General features: G+C 35.8%; 1 protein-coding gene across 4 annotated transcripts in view; it reads right to left on the reverse strand.

Moving 5' to 3' along the window:
• Positions 1 to 17,071, reverse strand: part of LOC124531925 (1-phosphatidylinositol 4,5-bisphosphate phosphodiesterase classes I and II) — an 89,633-nt gene that overhangs the window by 68,699 nt on the left and 3,863 nt on the right. For all 4 annotated transcript variants that reach the window (XM_047106495.1, XM_047106496.1, XM_047106497.1 and 1 more), the window contains exon 3: positions 339 to 476. In XM_047106495.1, coding sequence (XP_046962451.1) covers positions 339 to 476 — 138 coding nt within the window. The remainder of the gene's footprint in view (positions 1 to 338; positions 477 to 17,071) is intronic.

The following is a 17,071-nucleotide window of genomic DNA, read 5'->3' on the forward strand; positions in this document are numbered from 1 at the left end:
GCCGCCGCGTTGTAAATGCTCACGACCGCCCATTGACGCTGCAAGAAATATTCTCCATCCCTTCATCACCATCGCGCCACGATCCACAGGAACTAAGATGACCCATGAGCCTTCCAAAGGCTCTGGCTCACTCAGCAAGTGTTGCTGGCGGTACAATATACCAATGACAAGTGGGTGGAACCTACCCAGACCGACTCATACCAAGCCCTGCCACCTATTCAATATTAATTTCAACGTTTCAGAAGTCTGCACAGGCGTAGTGACGTCGCATATGGAATTTTTTTTAACTAATTTAATAGTGCACATCAATGTTCCACTATATCAAATGGTCGGTATACCTTCGCTATCTCCTTCCTCGTGCAGCAGAAATTCACGAAGGTGATGTTAACGAAGTCAGCGCCGTAACACACGGTGACCGTTTTCTCCTCCAGAGACCCCTGAGACCCGATGAGAACCACATTCCGCGTCTTCTGATCCTGTGGACAAGGAGACAATTATATTTTAATGATTTTAATTTAATGATTCCTCTCTATCCATGGGTCCATTTGACCTCGTTTGTTCGTCTACTGAACGTGTGCGAGTATATACGAGGTATAAGACTTGTCTGATATGAATGCCCCGCAGACCGTAGGGCTTAAATTGTTTTAACCACTAAGGCTTACGTTGGGTAAAATAATCCTCTGAATAAATCATTTAACTATTCACTAGAGTAGGTTTTTAAGCAACTTATCAATAATCGTGTTGTGAACATGTGGTATTCAATTGTAGAAATCCCGCAACAGCTTCGAAACATAAACGTAAATATTTACAAAAACACACAAACGAAAATCAAGACACCGTAATCAATAATTATCACTTCCACAAGAAATATCTTACTTGTATATATTTGCCTTGGTGGTATGGCTTTGTGTATATTTAGGGAGGTACCCCCACTCCTCACATATTCTACGGCAAAACAGCTATTCCTAATATTGCCGCGTTCCTATTTGACAGGTGAGTGAGTGAACTGGTAAGTTTGCGCATGTAGGTGAAGTAAGTGATGCCTTATAGCTCTTAGAGCGCCAACGTCTACGGGCCGTTGTAACCAAATACAATCAGGTGTCTATTTACTCATGTAAATTTTATACTACGTATCTTAATACATTTATTATTTTATGTCTGGAGGTGAAGAAAAGCATCGTAACTTACTCTGCAGACCTAGCAGTTGGAGAAGAGATTCAGCGCAAAAGCTCTAAGTCTTCTGATTGAAATGAAAAAGTAGTTTTTTTAATTTATTTTTGTCTTAGTTTCACTTGCGTTCGACATAAAATCAAAGAGAATAGTAAATTTGTTTTACAAAGGGCGACGTGCCATAGTAGATAACAGTAGAAGCCTCTCGAAACAATCTCGGCCTGCAATTCTATGAACCAAATAAAAGGTTGAAATTCTCATACAAACTTATAATTAAAATCAAGTTTTTGTTCTTGTATAACTTTTTAAATGAAATAATAATTATTGTTTATTATTCAAAACTTCAACTATAGAATGTACACGGGAAAATAAATGTAGCCCATTAAAGTGCGTTCGTAATATAGGCAATTAAAAAGTCTGAAACTGGTAAACAAATGTAAAAAGAAGATAATAACCAAGCAAACAATTTGAGATAACATCACATACATTACTCTGATGCAAATGTAAGTAGCTAAAGCACTTGTGTTATGGAAAATCAGAAGTAACGACGGTATTACAAACAACCAGACCCAAGACAATATAGAAAACTAATAATAATCTACATCGACTCAAATCGGGAATCGAACCCAGCACCTCGGAGTGGCGTACCCATGAAAACCGGTGTACACACCACTCGACCACAAAGGTAGTCTATAAGATTATAATGTTTGACGGAGAAATAAATAAACAACCTGTATTTATTTGATATTTAATTACAATAATTTTGAGAATTACAAATATTTTCTAAAATCCTCAACCACAGTCATACGGTAATTTTTTTTTGTAAAAGTATAAAAAAGACGTTTCCTTTCCGCTCGTCTGTCGGTCCCTACGCGTTATTTTTTAATAGATAGTGTTGTATACAAGGTTTATAAGTATAATACATGCATAATATAGTAGAGAAACACTAATCATTTTAGAGGTTTCTAATGTGATGTCGAACACTTTTGCGCTTCCATTGCAAACGCTCGCCACCTTATCAAAATCATGCCTACAAAATAGTCCGACATGATCTACGTCTAACTCTTAGGGATAACCCAGTTTAAACTTTTTTTTAACTTTTAATGCAAAATAATGGCTTATTTACGAAGCCAATTAGCTATTTACCTTAAATACATTTTACTTTTAACATGCCGCTTTACAGCATGTAATTTAAATGAATATTTTCGAAGATATTACAGACATAAAATGCAGGAACATAGAGCTTTGCTTTGTCTAATGACAAAAAAAGGCGTGGACTATATATGTAAAGACATTATGTAGTATATTTAAAACAAGCTTTGCGGATTGCTAGTAATTAATTAAAGGTGACTATACTAGGGCGGTAGCTATGAGATCCGATATCAATCCGCGAAGATCTTAAGTTCAAATCATGATAAATATCAAATAACAAATCAGCCACGACATTAGCGTTCACCGTTTGTATCAAGCTCAGTGCTGTCAACAACAGGGAGGGTAGTCTCCCCTACTAGAAGTGAGACACTATCAGACCATCGCTTAAGTAAAATTATAACAATATAATGATCTTGGTATTCCTTGTGTTTCTTAACTTCATTAATGCAATTACTTTATTTCAAACGAAACGATTAACCCCTTCCATAATAATTACTCTAACCCCTGTCATTAGATTCTTCTATAATTTACCAAAAGTCATTAATAGACAATAGTTATTATCGATACCAATGAAATATTCAAATGTAAAAAGCGGATCGCATTCATACCGCTTTTATATATTTAGCTGTAATTACTATTCATAGCTTTACATTTAATTGCCATCACACATGACAATGTAAATATATGTGCCGTAATTCGAACCTCGTATAAGCTTGACTGATTTTTCCTACAACCAACAACAACAATCACAGCCTGTAAAATCCCACTGCTGGGCTAAAGGCCTCCTCTCCAAAGGGTTTGGAACATATTCTACCACATTGTTCTAATGCGGGTTGGTGAATTGCACACGTGTCAGAATTTCAATGAAATTAGACACATGCAGGTTTCCTCAGGATTTTTTCCTTCACCGCCGAGCACGAGATGAATTATAAAGACGAATTAAGCACATGAATCAGCAGTGCTTGCCTGGGTTTGAATTCGCAATCATCAGTTAAGATGCACGTGTTCTCACCACTGGGCCATCTCGACTCTAATTATTCCTACAAAAGTAGATTTCGTAATATCAACGTGATGCTCATCACGTACTATTCACTACTTATGACTCTTTCACATTAGCAAAAAGTCCAATTCCGATTCGAACAGAACCCTATTGAAAATGACAATGCCTGATCATGTCGCATCCCTCGGTGTATAGGAACCTTTGGTAATGAATGATTACAGAGGGAAACTCGCGAAATAAAATGTTTCTGAAGAAAGTGTATTCGACCCCTGTCCCACTTCCTGTTTTTCGGCCGACGAATGCGATACTTTGTGTACGAACAGCAAGTTTTGTCAATAATAAAGTTAAATTAAAAAAGCACCCTCAAGAAAATTTCGGAAAGTGTAACCTGCAAACAATTGGTATGATTTCTTAACCGAACCTATAAATGAAAAAAAAATAAAACAATTCCAATATAAAAATAACGTGGTTTTAAATACATTATAGTAATATTCAACTTCTTAAATTTTAATTAGCACTTCAATAAAATTAAAAGTCGCAAAAATCGATTTTTTGGAATATTTTTAGCAAATGTTGCTTGCTGTAACTTGTAACGCTTACAACATTTGTATTTATTAGTAATGTAGACGATTATATTATAAAAATTGTCGCCTAACTTCAGCAGGATGCAGAGAAAAATGTGTCTCCGTTACAATAATTTACAATACGAACTCTTCCCGCCGTTTAAAAAATTATTTTAATGTACTTACGTCTTTAAGCATCGATTACAAACATTGAAAACAGCGCCACCGAGAGTAAACTATGATGAAACTATCCTAACGTAAATGTCATTATTGTTTAGAGCTACAAAGATACCGTGACGTTCGGAAGACATTTAAGACTTATTTTTAGTTATAAGGCAGCAATAAAACACTACATCTGGTACATTGAAAGTCGAGTGTCGTAAGACTTTCTGAAACTGCCCTTTAATTTGTCTTAATAAAACATTTTTTTTAAAGTAGGTATAACATTATGTCGACGTTTGACCTATTTGTCCTTCACTGATAGTATTTCCATACAAGAATAAACATTAAGCTCAGGATCTAAAGCCGCGATAGAAAGCAAGTCGCAACACATAATCGCCATTTAATACGAAGCATAAGCACTTAGCAAATTAATGGGAAGAGCTCTGCTAATTAATAGCAGCAACGACACAATTTCCTGTTAATAACGAAAATGTTTGTAGTGCCATAAAAATACAACTTGAATTCAAATCGAATCTTTTAACGAGATGACAATTATAGTCAACATTTCGCATAACGTACACAAGGGAACGTTAAATTTCTGTTCTCATAGATATAAATACTTTAATTAATAATTCGAACATAAATTGCGAACGGACGGCGATTCATCCGACAAAGCAAACGGAGATGTTATCCCCAAACAGCTTCCATGTCAGAGAAGCAATTGCTGTATAGAGGCGATATCCATTATCCCGACCATTTGGGAAAGACGTCTTGTTATTTTCTGAACAATCGGCATTTGCGGCACGCGCTGTAATTGGACAGGAGACGAGAGCGACACGGCACACTAGCGAAACTATATTTTTGGCAGGTTAATGAATAAGTCATCCTCGCTAATCGTAATGATATCTAGATTTATTGAAAATGAATCTTTATAAACATTGTACATAGTCATTTGATGATAAATAAAAATAAGCTTAGAACAACAACAACAGCCTGTAAATTTCCCACTGTTCGGTTAAGGCCTCCACGCTGTTCTAATGCGGATTGATAGAATACACATGTGGCAAAATTTCTTTAAAATTAGACACATGCATGTTGCCTCACGATGTTTTCCTTTACTGCCGAGCACGAAATGAATTATAAACACAAATTAAGCACATGAATATTCAGAGGAATATTCCTGCCTGGGTTTGGACCCGCGATCGGCTAAGATGCTCGCGTCCTGACCACTGCGCCATCTCGGCTCTTTATTTGCTTGACTTAGCGTAATTTTGTTAATATTTTTAAAGGTTCTTTGAAGATTCGGTCGCTGTAAGCTGAGTAGCTCGTAGCAACATGCGAAGGTAATTAAAAACTGCGGCTCGTTTTTCTAAAGTTGCAATATTCTTGGGGCATTTGTTCTGTGTACACTTCGAGAGAGTAAACTTGTAACTTAAGTATTAAATTGCTTCATACTTTATACTATTAACGAGTTTAATAATTTGAACACGTAAGCGGATAAAAATATTATTAATACTTATTATGTATGTAATAATGAAACAAATAATATTTTCAAGTAACATTTTCTGAATAGGATTCGTATTCCTCTTTGCCAAACGATACACATTAGTATTGAATGTTCAACATATAATAGCAGCATAACATCCATTTAATTGCAAATATATGATAAATTGAGTTTTGTAATTGGTCCGTGTCTGGAGGCGAGGTATTCTCGGTTATAAGATTTATAAACGTGACAACGGCAGATGTTGCTATTATTGCAATTTCATCTATTTATATGAATCGAGTCTCACGTAGATTGGATATGTTTTATACATGCGTCACTCGCATCGAAACGTTCTCAGTAATTATATGAATAACATACGGCATTCGTCGAATTGGTACGAAAATCAAATGAATTATAAATGAAGAGCGAGCTGAAATTAATTCAGGAGCGTGGAACAAAAGATGCTGCGAGGCGCGCTCGGCGCTCGAGCGTCTTGTCTTCGGGAATCGCTTCCAGCCAGCGAGTACAGTGCGGCGTAATCGTCTACGTATTGCCGACCGGACTGGCCATTGTCTAAAAAGCACTCACCACATCATTTTCCAGCATAACAACTACATATAATTTATTCAAGTTGGCTCTCACGAGCACTTTAGAATCGTCTTTTTAAAAGTTTATATTTAATGCAACGCCACCACCGAGCCGCCGAGAAGGACCGGCAAGAGCCTCGGTAAGGAAAGAAGGCGTATGTATTTTACGTATTCATAGCTTTTTTGGCTGAAAACGACTGCAGAAATAATTGATGAGGTATTGTATGTAGTTAAATGTTACAAAATGTAACAACTAGGAACATTCGTACATTCCATTGCTACTTTTTAAAATATATTTTTAAATCAGTTATTTTTGTTATATAAATACTTAATGTCTTCTATGACGAGGTAAACTTTACAAGAGTTATAGGTAAGTCCGTACGCACCACCTCATTCTCAAAAACTTCCTGCTTAGCTGGAGACAGTATAAGATACGACTTAAATGCTAAACAATATATAAATTTTGATCAATACATTTGAATTATACCGGGAACGCGCATTCTTATAACAACATGACGAATTACTACTAAAGTTATTAATTTCGGCATATTTACCATGTTTTTTATTTTTATTCGGTGGAGCTCGATATTTCGACATTATCTACGAATGTCTTGTTCACAAGACAACTTTTCGACGATTAATAACTTTAGTAATAAAACCATGTTAATTTAAAATCTTATATGACGAATTACGCCCAATACGGCTGAGTATTATGTGCCTTATTTGCGTTTATAATTAATCTCATGCTTAGTGTTAAAGGAAAACACGAAATAACCTGCATTTACATATATTTTGACAATTCCGCCCGCCGTTTATTTCCAACAGCGTGCTTGAAGAGCACGGTGGACTAAACTACAGCACCCTGTCCTCAAGAGCTGTAGAGGCCTTTGATCGGCAGCGGGACATTTGCGACGTAACTTTTACCACACTTATTAACAAATTAATCAACATGATGTCGAGTCTTTTACGTTATTTACGTCCTAACTAATTAAACTATATTATTGGCTTTAAAAATGGGAGTTTATGAATCTGCGACATTCGCTCAAACCAATTTACTTTTTATTAATTTACTTTACCGCATTGAATCGAATGCACTAGTATAGCAATAGCAATAAATAAATAGCATAAACTAATACATTATGTATTCCAGACCTTGACACTTCCAGATAAGAATTATAGTTGTTCCCAGCGGGACCTTGGCCTCTACAGATAAAAACCCAACTACGTAATACATGAATATCGTATTCGGTCGCTTGAGCTTAAGAGCCGGTCGCATTTCCAAAAAGTAATACCAGTAAGGTATCATGTATTGAAATTGACGCAAGTAAAATACTTATAAATGTGCCATAGCGAAATTGAGGAAGCAGTTTCAGTCGACAAACAACGATCAAAATGAAAGCATCTTTTTTGTAATATAAGCGGATGGTTAAATGGGTCAATGATGGTAAGTGGTCACCACCCACCCCGACCCAAATTGTCAATGCGCCACCAGCTTTGTAAGCTAAGATTTATTATATCATTTATGCCTGTAGGCCTTCTGACTCATTTACGCTTCGAATGAAAACACAGCAATATTAAATGTTGCTGCGTAACGGTAGTATATCTAATGAGTGGTATGAGGGTGGTAGCTACCCAGAATGGCTTGCACAAAGCGCTACCAACGTTTACTGAAATGATTAACACCAACGGTTCCAGTGTCATCATAAGATAGTATAATTAGCAAAATCCGACGGAAAACAGTATAATCGTCACAAGCTTGTCGCGGCTAAAGTCAACGACCAAAGATCAAAGTATCTTTATGACCTACTGGACAAACCAAAGCCAACAGCCAACGCCAAAGTTTGGCGACCGGACGGAACTGGCTTCGATGCTAACGAAAACTTTTAAAAGTGTCACAACAATACAAAAATATAAAACGAGCTATTTCAGTGATTGGTATTTTAGTCGACCCACTTATTAATTTATCAGGGTCGTGTGACATATCAGCGATGTTCCGGTCAAACGGGCGACCGCAGCCGAGATTACAAATGTGCATTGCAAATATATTTTTAAGAATTTTATCGACACGAGTTTGTCTATTTTATATTATATATCATATGGCCCAGTGGACCTGAGATAGCCCAGTGGTTAGAAGTCGTGCATCTTAACCGACGATTGCGGGTTCAAACCCAGGCAACCACCACTATATATACATGTGCTTAATTTGTGTTTATAATTCATTTCGTGCTCGGCGGTGAAGGGAAACATCGTAAGGAAACCTGCATGTGTCTAATTTCATCGAAATTCTACCACATGTGCATTCCACCAACCCGCATTGGAACAGCGTGGTGTCACCGAAATCATCGGTTAAGATGTACGTGTTTCAACCACTGGGCCATCTCGGCTGAAAATCGGCGGATTTAAAACAAATCAAATCAAAATATACTTTATTCAAGTAGCTTTTACAAGCACAAAAGATAGATCTAGATCTAAAATTCTAGATTATAGTGTACATTAATCCCAAAATATATAATTTCATCAAATATTTCTAATGTTACCCCGGCTATTAAACGCCACGTCACAATAATATTATCAAAAATAAACTAATATTTGAGTCTTATTCATGTATTTTAAAGCTAAATATATAGGAAAATAAATAAATACCAATAAATGGTTATATTAATGATGAAAAAGCCTTGGACTTAGTATTTATTGTTTTCTAGGCAATTTCTATAAAAAAATAATTGTTGTTTAAGGTAATACTCTCTTATTAAAATGGTGAAAAAGATTAAAAGAGTAACTCGAGCGAGTTTCTTACCGGTTCCTCTCAGTAGAATCTACTTTCAGAAGCGGTGGTAGCTTCACTTACTATAGTTGTTACATGACCATTCAAAAGTACCTTTATGAGATATGTATAAAGCTATGGTAGCTTTATCTACATGTAACAAATAATTTGACCGAATCGCACTCGACGCGATCAAGATCTAGATGACCGAATAAATTACACGTAGTTATATAAGACGGTAAAGCGTCGACGCAGCGAAATTATCGAGCGTGGGATAAGCGGAAAATAATAATCATATAATAAAACCACAAGCGTCCGAGTCGTTAGGCCACGCTGAAGGAAATCGCCCGAGAGGCTAAATTACCGACGGAACAACGGGGGTTTTGTACGGCAAACACTTAAAAGCGAATTAAACTAAATTAACTTCAAAAAGCGTTCAATAAAATCCCGGAAACATTAAAAAGTCCAATTCATAAGGCGATCAAACTGAATCAGGCTCTTTGCTGGATTACGTCTTAACACTTTGCCGAATTTATTCATGAGACAGCGAAAATAATTCAGATGCGCCCATTCCTTAATCTTTAAAATCGCTCCCGAGATGTATTCGTTATGCGATTCAAAAGTTTTATTTATGACAAAGACTAATACAATACGGACTTTTTAATACACAAAATTCTAAACGAAATTGTTTTTATTAGAAAAAAAATGATTAATTACAAAGACAATTTGACGAATTTTCGATTAAAATGTTCCAGGCAAACAGACAGTGCAATAATAATAATTGAGCGTAATTATGTCATTTTTGTTATATCATAATGATCAATTTAAATTATAATTAAATAACAAGATAAATCCCGGTCCCGTTCGCAGGGATCAATTGATTAAAACAAGAGAACTGATCACTCACTCAGCTTCTATCGATAATTGCTTGTTATCGAACTCATGTGACAAACCTAGTTCTACAGAAATAATATGGCAACATTTGAGCGGCATTATGATGTTGAAACGAAAATTGGAAAATGTTTCTTTCAAATTTCAATTTCGTTACAAAGAGAAAAATAGGAAGTCAGTTCAAACTTCGAACGAATAATTCATCCAAATTCGCAACTCATATTAAAAGCCAATATTTTCATCCGCAATTCCTGAAATCGAACGAAAGTTATTTTAATCGAGAACAATAACCCTTCGAGCAAATTGAAAGTCATACAGTGCCTTGGTCCCGCTGTATCGACGCTGTACACACCCGTCGCCGATCTACTGCGGGATAGAATTTTCTAAAATTAATTTGCGACCTAGAATCGATAACGATCACGGCTCTGCTTGACCGATCCCGAATCGCGTTTATCGCAGAAAAATTAAGCTTATTTTCTTTACGAACGATTTATTACTCGGTTTGTAAATTGCGTTTTTTATTTCATTCACATAACATTTTACGTGTCAAATATATCATCCAATCTACAACCTACATAGAAGATTATAAATAAAATAAAAATCTATCTTTCAGCGGCGCCGGTAGTTAATATCAACATCGTCATTCTCGGTGCATTTAAAATTCCACAAATACGCTCAACTTTAAATAAACATATCAAACACTCCGATCGTACCTCCAATTCATTACTCAACGTTTCGGCCGAATCTCGCTCGCTAAACTTACAAACCCCGATGAATGTTTCGAAACGAAGAAGCTTACACATTTCAGTACTACAATTCCTACAGAAACATTCAGACTGTGGCGCGTGTCTGATATTTCTATGAAATCCGAGTTTAAAGCATTCGTAAAAATTTGCCCATTATAATAAATGTAAAAGTTCGTATGTCCGATTATTTGACACGTCATCATTAACGGTGCTTTTAGAATATCAAACGCTTGCCAAATGTCTTTACATTATCAACGTATAAAGATAAAAGCTTTATATGATATCATTAAAATATCTCTACCAAAGTTGCGATTTCAAATTAGTTCTATGACATATTAATAAAGATCAAAAGAGTTGGCACCGACAAAGAAAAACCGAAGCAAGCCTGAATAGCTTAACAATGTATGAGACACCTAGCGATTTAAAAGGTTAGAAAATGAACCCTTTAGCTATTTTCGTAGCCATTCTTGTCGTAGAGGAAAATAGAAATATCAATAACGCGAACGGAACAGGTACAGACTATACGTTTTAAAATAAAGGTTAAAACGTAGCGATCAGCAGTTTACTCCAATAGAGCTTAAGTGCAAAACTTTGCGAGAAGGCCACGAGTATAGTATATGCGTTTTTCTTTGCTATGAATAAATTACACTCTAGAGACGAAACCGCATTTAATGTGCAGATGAGTTTTGCGACAAATGTAACCTATTTTTAGAGTCGCACTATTCAGATAAAAAGCTGCTGATTTTAAGAGCACTTTACAGTGATAGAGGTTTACTTTTGTGGAGATGTCAGACCGCACTTTCATAACGTACCATATTATACACCTTTATTATAGAAAATAATATTCTTAGCGATGTATCACTTGGAAGCAAGTCTTTCCTCCAAGCCTACCACCGTATCGCAACACCTTAGTATTGCTGTTGACACTAAGTATATATATACTTATACCTTAATAAGTGACAGAATCTTCATTCTCAAGGTTAACGATGTAAGGTGTGGTTAATTTCCAACACCCCAATGTTTACGTACTACGGTGACCGCTTACCATCAGGTGGCCCATTTCGCCTACCTCTTTTATATAATCACAAGGTAACATTTGATAACTTTGACCCCTGTATTCACTCCACAAAATATTTTAAAATTCCATTAATTATGTAAGTTTTTGGTCTCAGCAGTTTGACTATAGTCAACATCCTGTACGCTCCTCATATATCCTTAACGCTTTTCAATGTTATAAACTTATTGTATGAATAATATTATTCCTTAAATCATCGATGTGCCGCCAGCCTTGGGAAATAAGGTGTCATGTCCCTTGTACACGTACTTAAACTGGCTCACTTATGCTTCAAACTAGCTGTTCTAGTGCAACTACAAGTATTGCTGTTTCGAGGTATATGCGAGGGTGGTATCTAGCCGGACGGGCCACCACAAATATTTCCACCGAGTAGGTATATATGTACGATAAATCAAATTCTTTTATTTAATAATAAAAACCCTGAGATGAGAAGAACCGGCGCAAGAAACTCAGCAGTATTTTTAAATAATTGTATTTTATGTTTATTGTTTTGTTGTTTAGTTCGCTTATCGCTAAACGAATCGATTTATATAGCTAAAGTAATTAATTATATTTAAAAAAACCGTCGATTACAAAAAGCAGTTATCACGAATTACTAATTAAATCAATCATTTTAAAATTCATTGATTTCTATAATATTTATTCCAATAATGATTGGCATTAATTGAATTATTTATACAATCTATACAAATAGTATAAATGTAAAAGTAACTCTTGTCTGTCTGTAACTCTTTCATGACCAAACTGCTGAACCGAATTTGAATAAATTTGGTATGAAACAAACTTGAAGTCCAAGAAAGAACATAGGCTTTTTTGCGTAAGACATGACAAACACCACCCTAAAAAGCGAGCATAGCCGCGGGCGACTACTAGTACGTAATATGTAAATAATCCAGCGATGTGTTATAGCCGACACCGTCTAATAGCGTAACAACTTTTGTTACCGAACCTGCTACCCTTATACCCTTTACCCAATTGTCACTTCTCTGCACGAGGGAGCTTCCTGAATAACGCAACGAGACACAGAGCTTATTCTTTTTTTTAAGAGATAGATGGCAAACGAGCAGGAGGTTTATCTGATGGAAAGTGACTACCATGGACATCTGCAACACCAGGGGGCTTGCAGGTGCGTTGCCGGCCTTTGAGAAAGGAGTACGCTCTTTCTTGAAGGTTCCCATGTCGTATCGGTTCGGAAAAACCGCCGGCGGAAGCTGGTTCCACAAAGTGGTTGTGCGAAGCTTATTCTACCTCGATACTTATCTGTCACAGTAGTTTTACTCGACCGCCGGGAACGAGTTAAATTACAATGAAAAGTTAATCAGTTTCATCGGAAGAAAGAACGACTCCGAAATAAAATCGAACTAAAACAAAATGAACGCAGCATATTTCTTCGATTTATTTTCTTACTCAAAATGTAATAACGGAAACTTTTGCATCTTCAAAAACCGAACACAAGATTATTGTCGTTTTTATTACCCTATTATTACTTACTCATTTTAGGTAGGTTGTAGTGCCTTCGAATCCGGCACTGCAAGCGTTTTAGTTACTTTTTGTATTTTACTAGCGAGCGGCCCCGGCTGCGGACGAGTGCAATTTGCTAATAAAGAAAATGAGAAGTGAGCTTAGCGTTTATTTTTAGGTCCATAAAAGTAGGTCATAAAAATATGAAAAATATCAAAATTACTTTGAGTCACCACTTTATTGCGACACGTACATCAAAATGTAGAGTCGTGCTGGTGACAAGGTGTAAATCATAACCGATGATTCTGAGTTCAATCCCGGCAAGCAGCAATGAATTATGTGGTTAATATATGCTTATAATTTATCTCGTGCTCGTCGGCAAAGGAAAATATCGTGAGAGCCCACAACTGGTAGATGAGAATCTATCAAGTGTCAATGGAACAACCTGGTAGAGTAAGCTCTAGGTGGTAGGGCTTTGAGCAAGCCCGTCGAGGTGGGTACCTCCCACTCATCAAATATTCTACCGTCAACAACAGTGTTTGGTATTGTTGTGTTAAGGTTTGAAGGGTAAGTGAGCCAGTATAAAGGCACAGAGGACATAACATCTTAGTTCAAAGGAATGGTTAATGTTTCTTACAGCACCATTGTCTATGGGCAGTGGTGACCCTTTACCATCGGGTGGCCCATAGGATCCTCCGTCAACCAATAGCATATAAAAAAACCTTCCCCTCAAGTGGAAAAACTCCTCTGCCAAGCCGTATGAAATTAATAAGCTTTTACTTTTCATCCAATGTTTCAACGGCTTATGGATGTAAATTTGGTTAATTTAACCAACCAAGGTCTAAATATTTTTGTTGCGGCTAACGAGCTCCAACAATTTGTTGCACATAATTTGAAACCAATGATATCTCCTAAAGTATTCATTCGAATGCGATATTGTAAATGACAATTTAATTATAGTCATTATGAGAGCTCCTTGCAAGACAGACACATACTATCGCGGTTATTTCGGCTGGTATTTTGTTTAAAACCTCAAATTTCTCTTTTATCGCTTATTCTATAAGAGAAAACCGCACGAAAATCGTTAAGTGTTCAAAGGAAGGTAAGAAAGCTACCTTTTTTATACTATCTATAGTCACATATTTTTATTGTATATATGTTTTCATTTCACGATAGTTTTGTATTCTCATTGCTTTCAAAACTTAACTTACATAGCGAAATAACGGACGCCGACCATTCTCGGAATACTTTTAGTGGTAACTTTAGTTCACGTAAACGATACGGTTTTAATTTTTAAATGGTCTGTTTCTTAAGTTTAACGTCGGAGACTTTTGAACCGCGTTTACACTTCACTTTGGTACACGAAATACGGGTCAAGATATGTTACTTCTAACCTTGAGAATAACTATTTTCTGTTTGTTTTTATTGAATACCAGCTATGCCCGCGACCTTGTACGCCTTTGAATATAACAAAAAAAATATTATTGTAGCCTAAGTTACTCCCTATTATATCACTTATCTGTCAGTGAAAGTCCTGTCAAAATCGGTCGAGCCGTTACAGAGATTAGCCAGAACAAACACACAGATAGACAGACCGACAAAAATTGTACAAAATGTTTCTTTGGTGTATGTACCGTGTATAAATACATATATATGCATTGAGTAAAAAAAAGGCTATTTTAATATTACAAACAGACACTCCATTTTTTATTATATGTATACATTAAGGAACGAAATATGTAGAGCTATACTTAATCTAACTACATATGTCATTCTGTCTCTAAATAAATGTTAACTAAAACAAAGTCGGTAATTGTTTTGTTTTCCGTTTCATGCCTCAGGGAACATATTAGACTGCGACTCTTCGTTATCAAAAAAACCTGATATCCGTTATCGCTTTTCGCTATTAATGGATCTGCCCTAATATGTTACTTGTTCGCCTTTAATAACATCGCTGTAGCAGTAATTATATTATGGCATCGTAATTAGCGACGTTACAAGTAACAAGACTATTATACAGACGTATACTATATGTATAGCCGTAAGTATTTATACGCAGAGACTGAATATTATATTAAGCCCCTCATTTCATCAAAAAATTAAAAACAACATTAACAGCCTGCTGGACTAAAGCCTCCTCTTTCTTTGAGGAGAAGGTATGGAGTACATTCCACCACGCTGCTGCAATGCGAGTTGGTGGATACACATATTGCAGAATTTCATTGAAATTAGACACATGCAGGTTTCCTCACGATGTTTTCCTTCACCGCCGAGCACGAGAAGAATTGTAAACACGAATTAAGCACATGAAGATTCAGTGGTGCTTGCCTGGGTTTGAACTCGCAATCATCGGTTAGATGCACGCGTTCAAACCACTGGGCCATCTAGGCTCTAAATTTGAAACAATTGATTCTAAATCGTTACTGTTAATACCAATATAGTCGATTCCCTCCCGACTAAGAATTAAGTGAACACTTTATTAAGTTAACATAAGCATTATGTTAACACTTTACCGAGATAATAAAAGTAAATAAATGCAAAAGGAAACGTCTCCTCAAACTACATTAAGACCAAAACTTTTAAAAGAGATGTATTATTTTCTTGTATTAATCTCACATCATGAACAAAGTTTCGATGTTGATAATATATTGTCATACTTAATACTAAAAGTATTACATAAGAATTTTCTATTTTCGTTCTAAAAAATCAAAACAAACAATATCATCGACAAATCGATAGGCAGTTACTTCATAAATAATTAACAAACGATACTAGCCTGTAAACGTATACACATATAGGTATAAATAATCACGGTAATTTCTAAAGCTTTCCATCGCTAATGGCGTAACGGTATTCTCCGACAACGTTTGGTAAATGTATCGCTGTGAAAACGGCTATAAAGACCACTCCTTGTGATAACGTCCGATGACCAACGCTTCCATTAGAAAAATGCCGTAATACCGTTATGGAACCAAGATTAATTGTTAATATACACACTTCTAACAAACATGGTCTATATCAAAGAGGGGTTTCTATTTTCTTAACATATATATCGTAGTAATATAATGTACAAAACAATATAATCTGTATCGAATTAAATATCATGTTATACTTACCGTTAGGCACATTTATCATAGATTCGAGAGACGATGTTTACTAACAATGTAAGTTACACATTCCAAATTTTAGCTCGCTTGAGTGATGTATTACATTTCTACAATTTATTACATTTCTATAATAGTTATTTAAACTCAAAGAACGATACGCTGTAGCGACTGCGACGAACGATATTATTTAAAACGAACGAAAGAATAACATCTTTCTTGTAGATTTTGATTCAGTGACTTGTTTAAACGGGACTGCGTTGAAAATACAATGTCACTCCATTGTCTCGTGTTGTGTGTCAAGGGCGGCATTCGTTGAATGGAAGCTTTTGTTATCGCATGGAAACCAGAGTTTATACTCGTTACTTCAAAACTATACGAAAACACGTGAACCCTTCAGGAAAACTTGGAACATTACTTCGACCATTCTTAAATTAGCTGCTCTAGAAAACTCTGCTTTCTTTTATAACTTTATTTACAGACGTTTTATAAATTCATATAAATTTTCTTATAATATCGATTGTGTTATTTACTATTTATATCAATAAAACAAGAAGACTGTGATATAATTAAAATTTTTAGTTTTATATTAGCTCGAATAAAGTTTTGAAAAATAGCTGTAAAACTTTTCTTTTACCGGGTCTCCAAACAAGTAACAAACATGAAACTAACATGGCCGTATTATATATCTTATAGACTGACAAGAATTTAATTTGCGGTAGAACTTTGCACAACTATTTACATCAAATATTCTATCGCGAAACAGTATTATTAAACTCATTATTGTTGTATTCTGGTGAAGGGTGAATGAACAGAGTACCCCAGCACAAGGGACATGACATCTCCCAACGCTGGTGGCGCATTGCCCGTCCACTAACATATAACAAAAAAAGTCTTCTAAATAAAACTA

The sequence above is a fragment of the Vanessa cardui genome, chromosome 8 (genome assembly GCF_905220365.1).
Source record: "Vanessa cardui chromosome 8, ilVanCard2.1, whole genome shotgun sequence".
In the NCBI taxonomy this organism is placed as follows: Eukaryota; Metazoa; Arthropoda; class Insecta; order Lepidoptera; family Nymphalidae; genus Vanessa; species Vanessa cardui.